Source organism: Oncorhynchus mykiss, chromosome 26, assembly GCF_013265735.2.
Source record: "Oncorhynchus mykiss isolate Arlee chromosome 26, USDA_OmykA_1.1, whole genome shotgun sequence".
Classification (NCBI taxonomy): Eukaryota; Metazoa; Chordata; class Actinopteri; order Salmoniformes; family Salmonidae; genus Oncorhynchus; species Oncorhynchus mykiss.
Window position 1 is genome coordinate 2,596,149 of NC_048590.1, and position 17,210 is coordinate 2,613,358.

The 17,210-nt window shown below is 49.2% G+C and overlaps 1 protein-coding gene across 1 annotated transcript in view; it reads right to left on the reverse strand.

Moving 5' to 3' along the window:
* The window catches only part of LOC110519438, a 197,020-nt gene that overhangs the window by 6,686 nt on the left and 173,124 nt on the right, over positions 1-17,210 (reverse strand). Inside the window, exons 18-24 of the mRNA XM_036964548.1 lie at positions 11,269-12,275; positions 6,980-7,229; positions 3,950-4,039; positions 3,530-3,754; positions 2,903-3,073; positions 646-826; positions 379-495 (exon numbers count right to left, since the gene is read on the reverse strand). Of these exons, the coding sequence (XP_036820443.1) occupies positions 379-495; positions 646-826; positions 2,903-3,073; positions 3,530-3,754; positions 3,950-4,039; positions 6,980-7,229; positions 11,269-12,275 (2,041 nt within the window). The remainder of the gene's footprint in view (positions 1-378; positions 496-645; positions 827-2,902; positions 3,074-3,529; positions 3,755-3,949; positions 4,040-6,979; positions 7,230-11,268; positions 12,276-17,210) is intronic.

A 17,210-nucleotide genomic window follows, 5' to 3' on the forward strand; every position in this document is an offset into this window, starting at 1 on the left:
TATTGATCAGTGTACTAGACAGTGGTTTAGTTTAGTGGTTATTGATCAGTGTACTAGACAGTGGTTTAGTTTAGTGGTTATTGATCAGTGTAATAGACAGTGGTTTAGTTTAGTGGTTATTGATCAGTGTACTAGACAGTGGTTTAGTTTAGTGGTTATTGATCAGTGTACTAGACAGTGGTTTAGTTTAGTGGTTATTTATCAGTGTACTAGACAGTGGTTTAGTGGTTATTGATCAGTGTACTAGACAGTGGTTTAGTTTAGTGGTTATTGATCAGTGTACTAGACAGTGGTTTAGTGGTTATTGATCAGTGTACTAGACAGTGGTTTAGTGGTTATTGATCAGTGTACTAGACAGTGGTTTAGTTTAGTGGTTACCTCGTCCCTTCATGATGTAGTCTATAGCCCTGTCGTTGATCGCAGCATCACTGGGTGTAATGTCCAGGAACGGCTTGTTACCCACTCCCATGGAAACCATCTCCTGATTACGGATCTCTGAACACAACACAGAGATGAATTAACCACACTGGGCCCACCCAAACAGACCCAGATAACACTTGTATCAACTGTTATGCACTCTCTCTCCGTCTCTCCCTCCCTCTCTCCCTCCCTCCCTGCCGCTCTCCCTCCCTCCCTCATCTCTACCTTTATTCCGGGTAGCCTGCTGCCAGAGGATACGTGCGATGTTGGTGGTCCAGGCGTGTTTGATGTCTGTGTTGGAGGCCTGCAGGACATATGTCTGGTTCTTACTGCTCCTGCGTCTGAACCACACCTCGAAACGAAGACTGTTGTCCCCAGATGTCTCAGTCATCCCCACGTCTGCCGTCTGGGGGGAGGGAGAAAGAGAGAGAGGGAGGGAGATGTGATTCCCAACAAAACATTCAATTTCTTTACAACTTCTACGTTTCTGCTTATCACATCTCTACACTGTAAAAACAAAGGAGAACCAAATCCCTATGTCACTTCTACAACTGACCACAGTATAACCAAATCCCTATGTCACTTCTACAACTGACCACAGTATAACCAAATCCCTATGTCACTTCTACAACTGACCACAGTATAACCAAATCCCTATGTCACTTCTACAACTAACCACAGTATAACCAAATCCCAATGTCACTTATACAACTGACCACAGTATAACCAAATCCCTATGTCACTACTACAACTGACCACAGTATAACCAAAGCCCTATGTCACTTCTACAACTGACCACAGTATAACCAAAGCCATATGTCACTTCTACAACTGACCACAGTATAACCAAATCCCAATGTCACTACTACAACTGACCACAGTATAACCAAATCCCTATGTCACTTCTACAACTGACCACAGTATAACCAAATCCCTATGTCACTTCTACAACTGACCACAGTATAACCAAATCCCAATGTCACTTATACAACTGACCACAGTATAACCAAATCCCTATGTCACTTCTACAACTGACCACAGTATAACCAAATCCCTATGTCACTACTACAACTGACCACAGTATAACCAAATCCCTATGTCACTACTACAACTGACCACAGTATAACCAAATCCCTATGTCACTTCTACAACTGACCACAGTATAACCAAATCCCTATGTCACTTCTACAACTGACCACAGTATAACCAAATCCCTATGTCACTACTACAACTGACCACAGTATAACCAAATCCCTATGTCACTTCTACAACTGACCACAGTATAACCAAATCCCTATGTCACTACTACAACTGACCACAGTATAACCAAATCCCTATGTCACTTCTACAACTGACCACAGTATAACCAAATCCCTATGTCACTTCTACAACTGACCACAGTATAACCAAATCCCTATGTCACTACTACAACTGACCACAGTATAACCAAATCCCTATGTCACTTCTACAACTGACCACAGTATAACCAACACTTAAAGGAGTGTTGGTAGATATAGAGGGTAGATAGAGGGACCCACCTTAAAGGAGTGTTGGTAGATATAGAGGGACCCACCTTAAAGGAGTGTTGGTAGATATAGAGGGACCCACCTTAAAGGAGTGTTGGTAGATATAGAGGGACCCACCTTAAAGGAGTGTTTGTAGATATAGAAGGTAGATATTGAGGGACCCACCTTAAAGGAGTGTTGGTAGATATAGAGGGCCCTATCTTAAAGGAGTGTTGGTAGATATAGAGGGACCCACCTTAAAGGAGCGTTGGTAGATATAGAGGGCCCTATCTTAAAGGAGTGTTGGTATATATAGAGGGTAGATATTGAGGGACCCACCTTAAAGGAGTGTTGGTAGATATAGAGGGTAGATATTGAGGGACCCACCTTAAAGGAGTGTTGGTAGATATAGAGGGACCCACCTTAAAGGAGTGTTTGTAGATATAGAGGGACCCACCTTAAAGGAGTGTTGGTAGATATAGAGGGACCCACCTTAAAGGAGTGTTTGTAGATATAGAAGGTAGATATAGAGGGTCCTACCTTAAAGGAGTGTTGGTAGATATAGAGGGACCCACCTTAAAGGAGTGTTGGTAGATATAGAGGGACCCACCTTAAAGGAGTGTTGGTAGATATAGAGGGTAGATATAGAGGGACCCACCTTAAAGGAGTGTTGGTAGATATAGAGGGACCCACCTTAAAGGAGTGTTGGTAGATATAGAGGGTAGATATAGAGGGACTCACCTTAAAGGAGTGTTGGTAGATATAGAGGGACCCACCTTAAAGGAGTGTTGGTAGATATAGAGGGACCCACCTTAAAGGAGTGTTGGTAGATATAGAGGGTAGATATAGAGGGACCCACCTTAAAGGAGTGTTGGTAGATATAGAGGGACCCACCTTAAAGGAGTGTTGGTAGATATAGAGGGTAGATATAGAGGGACCCACCTTAAAGGAGTGTTGGTACATATAGAGGGACCCACCTTAAAGGAGTGTTTGTAGATGTAAACGTCCAGTCCTCCTTCGATGCGTTTGGGTTTACTGAACAGCACCAGGTCTTCAAACAGGAAGACATGGCGCTGACACTTCTTCCTGCCGTACCAGATCCAGAACTCATCCTGTCTGACCAGTTGACCCTGCTCCTTCAGGTTCACCTGGGGAGGACGGGACAAGAGACAGGCTTAATATACAACACTTCATGTTACTCAAAAACTTGTTGCACGTTGCCATCCTCCCAAGTCTCGTTCTTCACGCCGCTATTTTACAATCCCCAAGTCTAAAACTGTACCAGTGGTATTTTATAATCCCCCCCCCCAGACTTCCGCAAATCGTTCAGTTCCACAGAGAGTTTGTCATATTATCGCTGTACCACACAGGAGGCTGGTGGCACCTTAATTGGGGAGGACGGGCTCGTGGTAACGGCTGGAGCGGAATAGATGGAATGGGATCAAACACATCAAAACACATGGTTTCTCTGTTGGATACCGTGTCACTCCAGACGTTATTATGAGCCGTTCTCCCCTCGGCCGTCTCCCCCTCGGCCGTCTCCCGTAACTCTGTGAGGGTCAAAGAAGACACGATAACTCTCAGGCTGAAGGTGTGTCACTCACGTCACAGTCTCGAATGGCGTCCATGGCGAGCAGGTCGTTGCCGTGACGCAGCTGGAACTTGACCATCTCCGCGGCGGCTCGGAGGTAGCCCAGCTCTGTCTCCTGCGCCTCGCTCACCTCCTTGATCAGGTCTTTGAGGAGGAGAGCGTATTTAGCCATCCTCTGGATGGGCTTTAACAGGTAGGAGGCCAGGTCCATCTTATCTCCCAGCTTCAGCTGCTTGTTCTATAGCGGTTAGAGGTCAAAGGTTATACAGACAGACAGGCAGGCAGTTAGACAGACAACAGACAGACAGACAGACAGACAGACAGACAGACAGTCAGTCAGTCAGTCAGTCAGTCAGGTGCAAAGAGCCACAGCTAGTTGTCTGTACGTTCTGAAGCACATGCATGTGTGTTCTGGTGTGTTCTTCTCCCTCACCCTGAAGAAGCTGTTTCCGTGGCTGGCCAACAGCGTATCAGACCGAGGCTTGTTCTTACTGTACAGAGCGTACAGGCCGAACGCGTCTTGCTGTGGATGACATGGAAACAGAACAAATCATTCTACTGAGAGAAAACAGAAAACCCTCTCTTGTTCTGTAAACATGCCCTGGAAACGAGGGATCGAAGGAAACGAGGGACTCTCCATTTCTCGACAAGTTCGGTTTTATTTGCCAAGAATTCTGGCGAGACGTCAAATTACTTTGAGGTTGCTTTTTTTAATATTCGTACAGAGTGTAATATCTCTCCCAGACTTTTATAGCCAGGAATGTGTCGACTTAGCCTGCGTCCCAAACGGCACACTAGTCCCTATGTAGTGCACTAGCCCATAAGGTTCGGATCAAAAGAGGTGCACTATATCTAGCCATCAGGGACACAGATCCAGTCTCCCTGTTATAAGCCTGGGAGAGAGGACTACATCTCCCTGTTATAAGCCTGGGAGAGAGGACTACGTCTCCCTGTTATAAGCCTGGGAGAGAGGACTACGTCTCCCTGTTATAAGCCTGGGAGAGAGGATTACGTCTCCCTGTTATAAGCCTGGTAGAGAGGACTACGTCTCCCTGTTATAAGCCTGGTAGAGGACTACGTCTCCCTGTTATAAGCCTGGTAGAGAGGACTACGTCTCCCTGTTATAAGCCTGGTAGAGAGGACTACGTCTCCCTGTTATAAGCCTGGTAGAGAGGACTACGTCTCCCTGTTATAAGCCTGGGAGAGAGGACTACGTCTCCCTGTTATAAGCCTGGTAGAGAGGACTACGTCTCCCTGTTATAAGCCTGGTAGAGAGGATTACGTCTCCCTGTTATAAGCCTGGTAGAGAGGACTACGTCTCCCTGTTATAAGCCTGGTAGAGGACTACGTCTCCCTGTTATAAGCCTGGTAGAGAGGACTACGTCTCCCTGTTATAAGCCTGGTAGAGAGGATTACGTCTCCCTGTTATAAGCCTGGTAGAGAGGACTACGTCTCCCTGTTATAAGCCTGGTAGAGGACTACGTCTCCCTGTTATAAGCCTGGGAGAGAGGACTACGTCTCCCTGTTATAAGCCTGGTAGAGAGGACTACATCTCCCTGCTATAAGCCTGGTAGAGGACTACATCTCCCTGCTATAAGCCTGGTAGAGAGGTCTACGTCTCCCTGTTATAAGCCTGGTAGAGAGGACTACATCTCCCTGCTATAAGCCTGGTAGAGAGGACTACATCTCCCTGTTATAAGCCTGGTAGAGGACTACATCTCCCTGTTATAAGCCTGGGAGAGAGGACTACGTCTCCCTGTTATAAGCCTGGTAGAGAGGACTACATCTCCCTGCTATAAGCCTGGTAGAGAGGACTACATCTCCCTGTTATAAGCCTGGTAGAGGACTACATCTCCCTGTTATAAGCCTGGGAGAGAGGACTACATCTCCCTGTTATAAGCCTGGGAGAGAGGACTATATCTCCCTGTTATAAGCCTGGTAGAGGACTACATCTCCCTGTTATAAGCCTGGTAGAGGACTACATCTCCCTGCTATAAGCCTGGTAGAGGACTACATCTCCAGCTGCTGTTTGAAGGGTGGAAAATCAGGATGTTTAAATCAAACCAAGGGGTCTGAGAACGACCACAGGTATGAAGGTAGAGAGAGAACAGAATATGTGTGTGTGTGTGTGTGTGTGTGTGTGTGTGTGTGTGTGTGTGTGTGTGAGGGAAACAGGGTTGTGACAACATGGAACCTGCTAGAGAGATTAGTAGAGTTCAGTATTTTCACAGCTGGGTTGGTATTTGAAGGTGAAAGCGCCTCCCTAAAGCCAAAATCCTGCCTTGAGGTTAACGAGCAGCTAGATACCAGGGGCCGGCCAGTTAAACATACTGGACCAAGGAACCTCAGGAACACATCGTCATCATTAGGATATAGTATACTGTAGATGTCTAGAGGCGCAGGAAACACTGAGACTAAAGGGGGTGGTTACCTCAGTAATGTTACCTCGGTAATGTTACTTCAGTAATGTTACTTCAGTAATGTTACCTCAGTAATGCTACCTCAGTAATGCTACCTCAGTAATGCTACCTCAGTAATGTTACCTCAGTAATGCTACCTCAGTAATGTTACCTCAGTAATGTTACCTCAGTAATGCTACCTCAGTAATGTTACCTCAGTAATGTAATCATCAGTAATGTTACCTCAGTAATGTTACCTCAGTAATGTTACCTCAGTAATGTAATCATCAGTAATGTTACCTCAGTAATGTTACCTCAGTAATGCTACCTCAGTAATGTTACCTCAGTAATGTTACCTCAGTAATGTTACCTCAGTAATGCTACCTCAGTAATGTTACCTCAGTAATGTTACCTCAGTAATGTAATCATCAGTAATGTTACCTCAGTAATGTTACCTCAGTAATGCTACCTCAGTAATGTTACCTCAGTAATGTTACCTCAGTAATGCTACCTCAGTAATGTAATCATCAGTAATGTTACCTCAGTAATGTAATCATCAGTAATGTTACCTCAGTAATGTTACCTCAGTAATGTTACCTCAGTAATGTAATCATCAGTAATGTTACCTCAGTAATGTAATCATCAGTAATGTAATCATCAGTAATGTTACCTCAGTAATGTAATCATCAGTAATGTTACCTCAGTAATGTAATCATCAGTAATGTTACCTCAGTAATGTTACCTCAGTAATGTTACCTCAGTAATGTTACCTTAGTAATGTTACCTCAGTAATGTTACCTCAGTAATGTTACCTCAGTAATGTTACCTCAGTAATGTTACCTCAGCAATGTTACCTCAGGAATACTTTGTCATTCGGCTGTAACAGAAGTGGATATCCTCTACCGTTTGAGGAACATATTGTCATTCGGCTATAGAGTAAGAGGTATGAAGAGGTCTCTTACGTGTCGTAGGAAGCAGTGTGAGACTCGTAATAGGTGATTTTCAGTAGTAACGTTACCTCTAGGTATATTGAAACAAGTCGTTAGAGGAATGAGGTCTCTTACGTGTCGTAGGAAGCAGTGTGACACCCTCAGAGGGTGGTTGCAGCAGCTCTCCAACTCCTTGAGGAAGTACTGGCTGTGGAAGTCCATAAGCTTCTCCAGGTTCCCAAAGATGACGCTGCGTTTTCCCCTGAGGTCCTGCGGGAGGTCTCCTCTCTCCATCTCGGGGAAGTAGTGCTCGATGATGTACCGGAGGGAACGCACGTACTCCCTCTCCGTGGTCACCATCTCATCCACGATGTGACGCAGCTTACTGTGGAGGGAGAGAGAGGACTGTTAAGACTGGTCAGTTTACTGTGGAGGGAGGAGAGGACTGTTAAGACTGGTCAGTTTACTGTGGAGGGAGGAGAGGACTGTTAAGACTGGTCAGTTTACTGTGGAGGGAGAGAGAGGACTGTTAAGACTGGTCAGTTTACTGTGGAGGGAGAGAGAGGACTGTTAAGACTGGTCAGTTTACTGTGGAGGGAGAGAGAGGACTGTTAAGACTGGTCAGTTTACTGTGGAGGGAGGAGAGGACTGTTAAGACTGGTCAGTTTACTGTGGAGGGAGAGAGAGGACTGTTAAGACTGGTCAGTTTACTGTGGAGGGAGGAGAGGACTGTTAAGACTGGTCAGTTTACTGTGGAGGGAGAGAGAGGACTGTTAAGACTGGTCAGTTTACTGTGGAGGGAGGAGAGGACTGTTAAGACTGGTCAGTTTACTGTGGAGGGAGGAGAGGACTGTTAAGACTGGTCAGTTTACTGTGGAGGGAGAGAGAGGACTGTTAAGACTGGTCAGTTTACTGTGGAGGGAGAGAGAGGACTGTTAAGACTGGTCAGTTTACTGTGGAGGGAGGAGAGGACTGTTAAGACTGGTCAGTTTACTGTGGAGGGAGGAGAGGACTGTTAAGACTGGTCAGTTTACTGTGGAGGGAGAGAGAGGACTGTTAAGACTGGTCAGTTTACTGTGGAGGGAGAGAGAGGACTGTTAAGACTGGTCAGTTTACTGTGGAGGGAGGAGAGGACTGTTAAGACTGGTCAGTTTACTGTGGAGGGAGAGAGAGGACTGTTAAGACTGGTCAGTTTACTGTGGAGGGAGGAGAGGACTGTTAAGACTGGTCAGTTTACTGTGGAGGGAGAGAGAGGACTGTTAAGACTGGTCAGTTTACTGTGGAGGGAGAGAGAGGACTGTTAAGACTGGTCAGTTTACTGTGGAGGGAGAGAGAGGAGGAGAGGACTGTTAAGACTGGTCAGTTTACTGTGGAGGGAGAGAGAGGAGGAGAGGACTGTTAAGACTGGTCAGTTTCCTGTGGCGAGAGGAGCTGACTGTTAAGACTACCTGAGATGATTGTTAAGCTACCTGTCTCAACATGTCCTAGTGGTCATCAGTCCCCAGCTACCTGTCTCAACATGTCCTAGTGGTCCTCAGTCCCCAGCTAGCTGTCTCAACATGTCCTAGTGGTCCTCAGTCCCCAGCTAGCTGTCTCAACATGTCCTAGTGGTCCTCAGTCCCCAGCTACCTGTCTCAACATGTCCTAGTGGTCCTCAGTCCCCAGCTACCTGTCTCAACATGTCCTAGTGGTCCTCAGTCCCCAGCTAGCTGTCTCAACATGTCCTAGTGGTCCTCAGTCCCCAGCTACCTGTCTCAACATGTCCTAGTGGTCCTCAGTCCCCAGCTAGCTGTCTCAACATGTCCTAGTGGTCCTCAGTCCCCAGCTACCTGTCTCAACATGTCCTAGTGGTCCTCAGTCCCCAGCTACCTGTCTCAACATGTCAGTGTGGTCCTCAGTCCCCAACATGTCCTAGTGGTCCTCAGTCCCCAGCTAGCTGTCTCAACATGTCCTAGTGGTCCTCAGTCCCCAGCTACCTGTCGCAACATGTCCTAGTGGTCCTCAGTCCCCAGCTACCTGTCTCAACATGTCAGTGGTCCTCTGTCCCCAGCTACCTGTCTCAACATGTCCTAGTGGTCCTCAGTCCCCAGCTACCAGTCTCAACATGTCCTAGTGGTCCTCAGTCCCCAGCTACCTGTCTCAACATGTCCTAGTGGTCCTCAGTCCCCAGCTACCTGTCTCAACATGTCCTAGTGGTCATCAGTCCCCAGCTACCTGTCTCAACATGTCCTAGTGGTCATCAGTCCCCAGCTACCTGTCTCAACATGTCCTACTGGTCCTCAGTCCCCAGCTACCTGTCTCAACATGTCCTAGTGGTCCTCAGTCCCCAGCTACCTGTCTCAACATGTCAGTGGTCCTCAGTCCCCAGCTACCTGTCTCAACATGTCCTAGTGGTCCTCAGTCCCCAGCTAGCTGTCTCAACATGTCCTAGTGGTCCTCAGTCCCCAGCTACCTGTCTCAACATGTCAGTGTGGTCCTCAGTCCCCAACATGTCCTAGTGGTCCTCAGTCCCCAGCTAGCTGTCTCAACATGTCCTAGTGGTCCTCAGTCCCCAGCTACCTGTCGCAACATGTCCTAGTGGTCCTCAGTCCCCAGCTATCTATCTCAACATGTCCTAGTGGTCCTCAGTCCCCAGCTACCTGTCTCAACATGTCAGTGGTCCTCAGTCCCCAGCTACCTGTCTCAACATGTCCTAGTGGTCCTCAGTCCCCAGCTACCAGTCTCAACATGTCCTAGTGGTCCTCAGTCCCCAGCTACCTGTCTCAACATGTCCTAGTGGTCCTCAGTCCCCAGCTAGCTGTCTCAACATGTCCTAGTGGTCCTCAGTCCCCAGCTACCTGTCTCAACATGTCAGTGTGGTCCTCAGTCCCCAACATGTCCTAGTGGTCCTCAGTCCCCAGCTAGCTGTCTCAACATGTCCTAGTGGTCCTCAGTCCCCAGCTACCTGTCGCAACATGTCCTAGTGGTCCTCAGTCCCCAGCTATCTATCTCAACATGTCCTAGTGGTCCTCAGTCCCCAGCTACCTGTCTCAACATGTCAGTGGTCCTCAGTCCCCAGCTACCTGTCTCAACATGTCCTAGTGGTCCTCAGTCCCCAGCTACCAGTCTCAACATGTCCTAGTGGTCCTCAGTCCCCAGCTACCTGTCTCAACATGTCCTAGTGGTCATCAGTCCCCAGCTACCTGTCTCAACATGTCCTAGTGGTCATCAGTCCCCAGCTACCTGTCTCAACATGTCCTAGTGGTCCTCAGTCCCCAGCTACCTGTCTCAACATGTCCTAGTGGTCCTCAGTCCCCAGCTACCTGTCTCAACATGTCCTAGTGGTCCTCAGTCCCCAGCTACCTGTCTCAACATGTCCTAGTGGTCCTCAGTCCCCAGCTACCTGTCTCAACATGTCCTAGTGGTCCTCAGTCCCCAGCTATCTCTCTCAACATGGCCTAGTGGTCCTCAGTCCCCAGCTACCTGTCTCAACATGTCCTAGTGGTCCTCAGTCCCCAGCTACCTGTCTCAACATGTCCTAGTGGTCCTCAGTCCCTCTCTCTCTCCCTCAGTTCACCTCCCTCCCTCCCTCCTTCTCTCCCTTAGTTCACCTCCCTCCCTCCCTCCCTCAGTTCACCTCCCTCCCTCCCTCCTTCTCTCCCTCAGTTCACCTCCCTCCCTCCTTCTCTCCCTCAGTTCACCTCCCTCCCTCCTTCTCTCCCTCAGTTCACCTCCCTCCCTCACTCCCTCCTTCTCTCCCTCCCTCTCTCTCCCTCCCTCACTCCCTCCCTCACTCCTTCTCTCCCTCAGTTCACCTCCCTCCCTCTCTCTCTCCCTCCCTCCCTCCCTCTCTCACTCCCTCCTTCTCTCCCTCCCTCACTCTCTCCCTCAGTTCACCTCCCTCCCTCTCTCTCTCTCCATCAGTTCACCTCCCTCCCTCCTTCTCTCCCTCAGTTCACCTCCCTCTCTCTCTCCTTCCATCAGTTCACCTCCCTCCCTCCCTCCAGTGTGTCAGTTCAGGGGGTTCTGTACCACTCATTGTGGGGTTGGGGTCTGTGAACAGTGTGATAGGTTCTCTGGTTACAGCCTCTCGGCATCAGGCCCAGCCTCCACACGGCTCCACACGGCCCCACACACGGCCCCCCCACACACACGGCCCCCCCCCACACACACACACACACACACACACACACACACACACACACACACACACACACACACACACACACACACACACACACACACACACAAGAGTAGTGGTAGCTAGACTAAAACCCATCTGTCCCTGTAACACTACACTGGGAAACATGACAGACAGACAGACAGACAGACAGACAGACAGACAAAAAGACAGACAGACAGACAGACAGACAGACAAGCTCGCTCTGTGTGTGTGTGTGTGTGTGTGTGTGTGTGTGTGGTAGCTTGACTAGCCAGGTACCCACCTGCCCTTGGCGCGGGTCTCTGGTACAGGACTACTGGCAGTGCTGATGGAGGGGGTCCTCAGTGCCTCTCCCGCTGCCCAGCCAGGAGGCGTCATTCTGGGGGAGTAGGGTCGCTCAGCCACCTCCCTACTACTGACCTCCAGGCCTTTAATAAACACCCCAGTGTGGCCGCGCCGGGCCGGCTCGCTCAGCGTACGCTGACAGGTCCCATAGCGGGAGGAGTCAGGGGAGGCGGGGGCGGGGCTCTGGCAGTCGAAGCTCTGGGTCTTGCGGAGCGGGGGCCGGCGAGCAGGGTTAGGGGCGGAGCTCGGCTCCAGGGGGGTCAGGGAGGGGGAGGAGGAACAGGAGGAGCTACGGCCCTGCGCTTCAATACGAACCCCGTGGGACGACTCCTCGGAGGAGGAGGTGCTACGGGTGAGGAGCTGGGTGGAGAGGGGGGTGAGGGGGAGCCTGTGCACCAGACCGTAGGGAGAGGAGGTTAGGGGTGTCTCCTCTCTGTGGCTGCAGGCCGACTGAGCTGAGGCAGCGCTGGAGGTAGAGGACAGCCTCTCTCTGACCCCCCACACCCCACTAAAGGCCTTTCTACAGGCGTGTGACACGCTGCGGCTCCTCTCCTGTCCCACGTCGTTGTTAACGTCAGAATAACGTCTGGGGGTGGCGTCCCCTACCCCGCCGTCCTTCCCTGCACCCGCTGTACCCGACCCGGGTGACTCTCCCGTGGGCAGGGCTCGCCTCGTCCTCAGAGCGGCCTCCAGCTTCTTCTCAAACATCTGCTTGGTCTCCTGGCACTTGGACCAGGCGAACTTCCACTGTTTGAGGCCCTGCTCGCTCTTCATCTCCCCAGCCAGCTCCTTCATCTCCTGGAAGCGGGGGTCGGGGATCGGGGGGTGCTGCCGGCGGTACCCCTCCAGACAGCTGATCACCCCCTGGCTCTTGTCGGGCACCGTGCAGTCCTCCATGCTGATGCTGGCCAGGTGACGCATCCCCTCCAACGCCCACTCATACGCCTGGAGAGAGGAGGAGAGGAGAGAGAATGAGAGAGAGGAGAGCGAGAGAGAGAAGGAGAGAAGAGAGAGAAGGAGAGAGAGGAGAGAGAAGGAGAGAGAGGAGAGAGAGAGAGAGAGAGAGAGAGAGAGAGGAGAGAGAAGGAGAGAACGGCGAGAGAAGGAGAGAGGAGAGAGAGAGAGGAGAGAGAAGGAGAGAGCGGCGAGAGAAGGAGAGAGCGGCGAGAGAAGGAAAGAGGAGAGAGAGAGAGAAGGAGAGAGAGAGAAGGAGAGAGAAGGAGAGAGAGGAGAGACAAGGAGAGAGGAAGGAGAGAGAGAAGGAGAGAGGAGAGAGAGAAGGAGAGAATGGCAAGAGAAGGAGAGAGGAGGAAAGAGGGGATAGAGGAGGAAAGAGGAGAGAGAGAATGAGAGAGGAGGAGAGAGAGGAGAGATAAGGAGAGAGGAAGGAGAGAGAGAAGGAGAGAGGAGAGAGAGAAGGAGAGAGCGGCGAGAGAAGGAGAGAGGAGGAAAGAGGGGAGAGAGGAGGAAAGAGGAGAGAGAGAAGGAGAGAGGAGAGAGTTAATCAGTAGTTGTCTTGAATGTTCCAAATTGATACGCCTGGAGAGAGAAGGAACAACAAGCCAGTCTCCTGATACATTTCACATGTTGGTCATTTAGCAGACACTCATATCTAGATAATTACAGTCAGTGTGTTAAACTAAGGGGGGGAGGAGAGAGGGAGAGAGAGAGAGAGAAAGAGAGAGAGACAGAGAGAGAGAGAAAGAGAAAGAGAAAGAGAGAGAGAGAAAGATGGAGAGAGAAAGAGAGAGAGAGAGAGAGACTAGTCACAGCAACACAGCTCAGGCCTGTACTAGTCACCTCAACAGGCCTCAGGCCAGTACTAGTCACCTCAACAGGCCTCAGACCAGTACTAGTCACCTCAACAGGCCTCAGGCCAGTACTAGTCAACTCAACAGGCCTCAGGCCAGTACTAGTCACCACAACAGGCCTCAGGCCTGTACTAGTCACCTCAACAGGCCTCAGGCCCATACTAGTCACCACAACAGGCCTCAGGCCCGTACTAGTCACCACAACAGGCCTCAGGCCTGTACTAGTCACCTCAACAGGCCTCAGGCCAGTACTAGTCACCTCAACACAGCTCAGTGGCTCTAGTCCACAATGGGCCTGGTCTTCACACATGTTAGACAGGAGACGAGGAACTCTTTAAAGAGACTGAACTGACACACAGACTGAAAGACTCCTCTCCTCTCAGTGTGAGGATGGTGGACAGAGAGGGACTCCTCTCCTCTCAGGGTGAGGATGGTGGACAGAGAGGGACTCCTCTCTTCTCAGGGTGAGGATGGTGGACAGAGACAGACTCCTCTCCTCTCAGGGTGAGGATGGTGGACAGAGAGGGACTCCTCTCCTCTCAGGGTGAGGATGGTGGACAGAGAGGGACTCCTCTCCTCTCAGGGTGAGGATGGTGGACAGAGAGGGACTCCTCTCTTCTCAGGGTGAGGATGGTGGACAGAGACAGACTCCTCTCCTCTCAGGATGAGGATGGTGGACAGAGACAGACTCCTCTCCTCTCAGGGTGAGGATGGTGGACAGAGACAGACTCCTCTCCTCTCAGGGTGAGGATGGTGGACAGAGAGAGAGGTATGAAGAGGTGAGGGGTCAGGAGAGAAGCCCTCTCCGCTCTGTAAACAACAGAGAGATGTGTGGAGGAGCTGGGAGGTCTGACCAGTCACGACCCCTGTCTATACTATAGCAGCAGAACACACACACACACACACACACACACACACAGCTCCTTAATGAGCTCTAACAAGCTGTCTAATCTCTGTAACGCTGATGAGAAAGACATGCTTAGTCTTGACAAGTTAACACCTCCAATAAATTAATCCATCTCATTAAACTACCCAGAATCCATCTCATTAAACTACCCAGAATACATCTCATTAAACTACCCAGAATCCATCTCATTTAACCACCCAGAATCCATCTCATTTAACTACCCAGAATCCATCTCATTTAACTACCCAGAATCCATCGCATTTAACTCACACAGAATCCATCTCATTTAACTACCCAGAATCCATCTAATTTAACTACCCAGAATCCATCTCATTTAACTACCCAGAATCCATCCCATTTAACTACCCAGAATCCATCCCATTTAACTAACCAGAATTCATCTAATTTAACTACCCAGAATCCATCTCTCAGTACCATCAACAACAGGACATTGAGAGTTCATGACGACCAACAGAAGACTGTCTATAGACTGTCTGAATGACCAGTCCAGGACATTGATACAGGACCAACTACAGCTGAATATCAGACTGGGAGAACAGTCTCTTTCAGAAGAGGATCCTCTGAACCAGACATATTGGGGAGTCTTTCAGCTGAATATCAGACTGGGAGAACAGTCTCTTTCAGAAGAGGATCCTCTGAACCAGACATATTGGGGAGTCTTTGATTTAAAATCAAGTCTCTGTTGAATCAATCTATTCAACACTCTCTAAAGCAAAACAACTAGACGAAATCATTGGCTCGAATGGCACCCTATTCCTTACATAGTGCACTACTTGTTAACCAGGTCCAATAGGGTGGACCAGAGCCCCCATAGGCATCTGGTCAAAAGTAGTGCACTACTTAGGGAACGCAGACCATCTTGGGGTGTCTGAGCTCTGCTGGTTACTGGTCTCAGTGTATAGACGCTGACTAGGGTCTCAGTGTATAGACGCTGGCTAGGGTCTGACAGGAGGTTAAGGCCAGATCAAACACTCACTGCTGTGACCCCAGAGGGAAAGAGAGAAAGAGAGAGATAATCGCTTAGGAGACCTGATGCCGAGAGGGGCCACCCGGGCCCCTGGACATTCCAACAGCCCTCTAGAAATTCCTCTCTTCCCTCTGAATAACTGACCCTGCTGACAGAGAACACACTCTCACTCTCTCTCCTGTCTCTCTCTCTCTCTCGCTCTTTCTCTCTCTTTCCATCTCTCTCACTCTTCCTCTTTCTCTTGTTCCATCTCTGTCTGTCTGTCTGTCTGTCTGTCTGTCTGTCTGTCTGTCTGTCTGTCTGTCTGTCTGTCTGTCTGTCTGTCTGTCTGTCTGTCTCTCTCTCTCAATTCAATTCAATTCAAGGGGCTTTATTGGCATGGGAAACATGTGTTAACATTGCCAAAGCAGGTGAGGTAGATAATATATAAAGTTAATATATAAAGTGAAATAAACAATAAAAATTAACAGTAAACATTAAACATACAGAGGTTTCAAAACAATAAAGACATTACAAATGTCATATTATATGTATATACAGTGTTTTAACAATGTACAAATGGTTAAAGGACACAAGATAAAGGTGTGTTTCTAACTACCTCAGCGTGACCTTACAGGGAGGTGTGTCTAACTACCTCAGCGTGACCTTACAGGGAGGTGTGTCTAACTACCTCAGAGTGACCTTACATGGGAGGTGTGTCTCTAACTACCTCAGCGTGACCTTACAGGGAGGTGTGTCTAACTACCTCAGAGTGACCTTACATGGGAGGTGTGTCTCTAACTACCTCAGAGTGACCTTACAGGGAGGTGTCTCTAACTACCTCAGAGTGACCTTATAGGGAGGTGTGTCTCTAACTACCTCAGAGTGACCTTACAGGGAGGTGTCTCTAACTACCTCAGAGTGACCTTACAGGGAGGTGTGTCTAACTACCTCAGAGTGACCTTACAGGGAGGTGTGTCTCTAACTACCTCAGCGTGACCTTACAGGGAGGTGTGTCTAACTACCTCAGAGTGACCTTGCAGGGAGGTGTGTCTAACTACCTCAGAGTGACCTTACAGGGAGGTGTGTCTCTAACTACCTCAGAGTGACCTTGCAGGGAGGTATGTAGGTGACACTACGGTCAAATACCAGCACTCTGAGGGCTGCGAGGGCCACAGCACTGAGACACTAACGCTACTAACCCTAGCCCTGATCAGGTCAGAGGTCACTAATGGGTGGCAGCACAGAGGAATCTGGTGTCATGAAAAGGGAAACCAGTGGAGCCCAGATGTAGTCTAGTGGACAAGTGTCTGGCTCAGGTTTAGAGATGTAGTCTAGTGGACAAGTGTCTGACTCAGGTTTAGAGATGTAGTCTAGTGGACAAGTGTCTGACTCAGGTTTAGAGATGTAGTCTAGTGGACTAGTGGCCAGCTCAGGTTTAGAGATGTAGTCTAGTGGACAAGTGGCCAGCTCAGGTTTAGAGATGTAGTCTAGTGGACAAGTGGCCAGCTCAGGTTTAGAGATGTAGTCTAGTGGACAAGTGGCCAGCTGAGGTTTAGAGATGTAGTCTAGTGGACAAGTGTCTGACTCAGGTTTAGAGATGTAGTCTAGTGGACAAGTGTCTGACTCAGGTTTAGAGATGTAGTCTAGTGGACTAGTGTCTGACTCAGGTTTGGAGATGTAGTCTAGTGGACTAGTGTCTGACTCAGGTTTAGAGATGTAGTCTAGTGGACTAGTGGCCAGCTGAGGTTTAGAGATGTAGTCTAGTGGACTAGTGTCTGACTCAGGTTTGGAGATGTAGTCTAGTGGACTAGTGTCTGACTCAGGTTTAGAGATGTAGTCTAGTGGACTAGTGGCCAGCTGAGGTTTAGAGATGTAGTCTAGTGGACAAGTGTCTGACTCAGGTTTAGAGATGTAGTCTAGTGGACTAGTGGCCAGCTGAGGTTTAGAGATGTAGTCTAGTGGACAAGTGGCCAGCTCAGGTTTAGAGATGTAGTCTAGTGGACTAGTGGCCAGCTGAGGTTTAGAGATGTAGTCTAGTGGACAAGTGTCTGACTCAGGTTTAGAGATGTAGTCTAGTGGACTAGTGGCCAGCTGAGGTTTAGAGATGTAGTCTAGTGGACAAGTGGCCAGCTCAGGTTTAGAGATGTAGTCTAGTGGACAAGTGGCCAGCTCAGGTTTAGAGATGTAGTCTA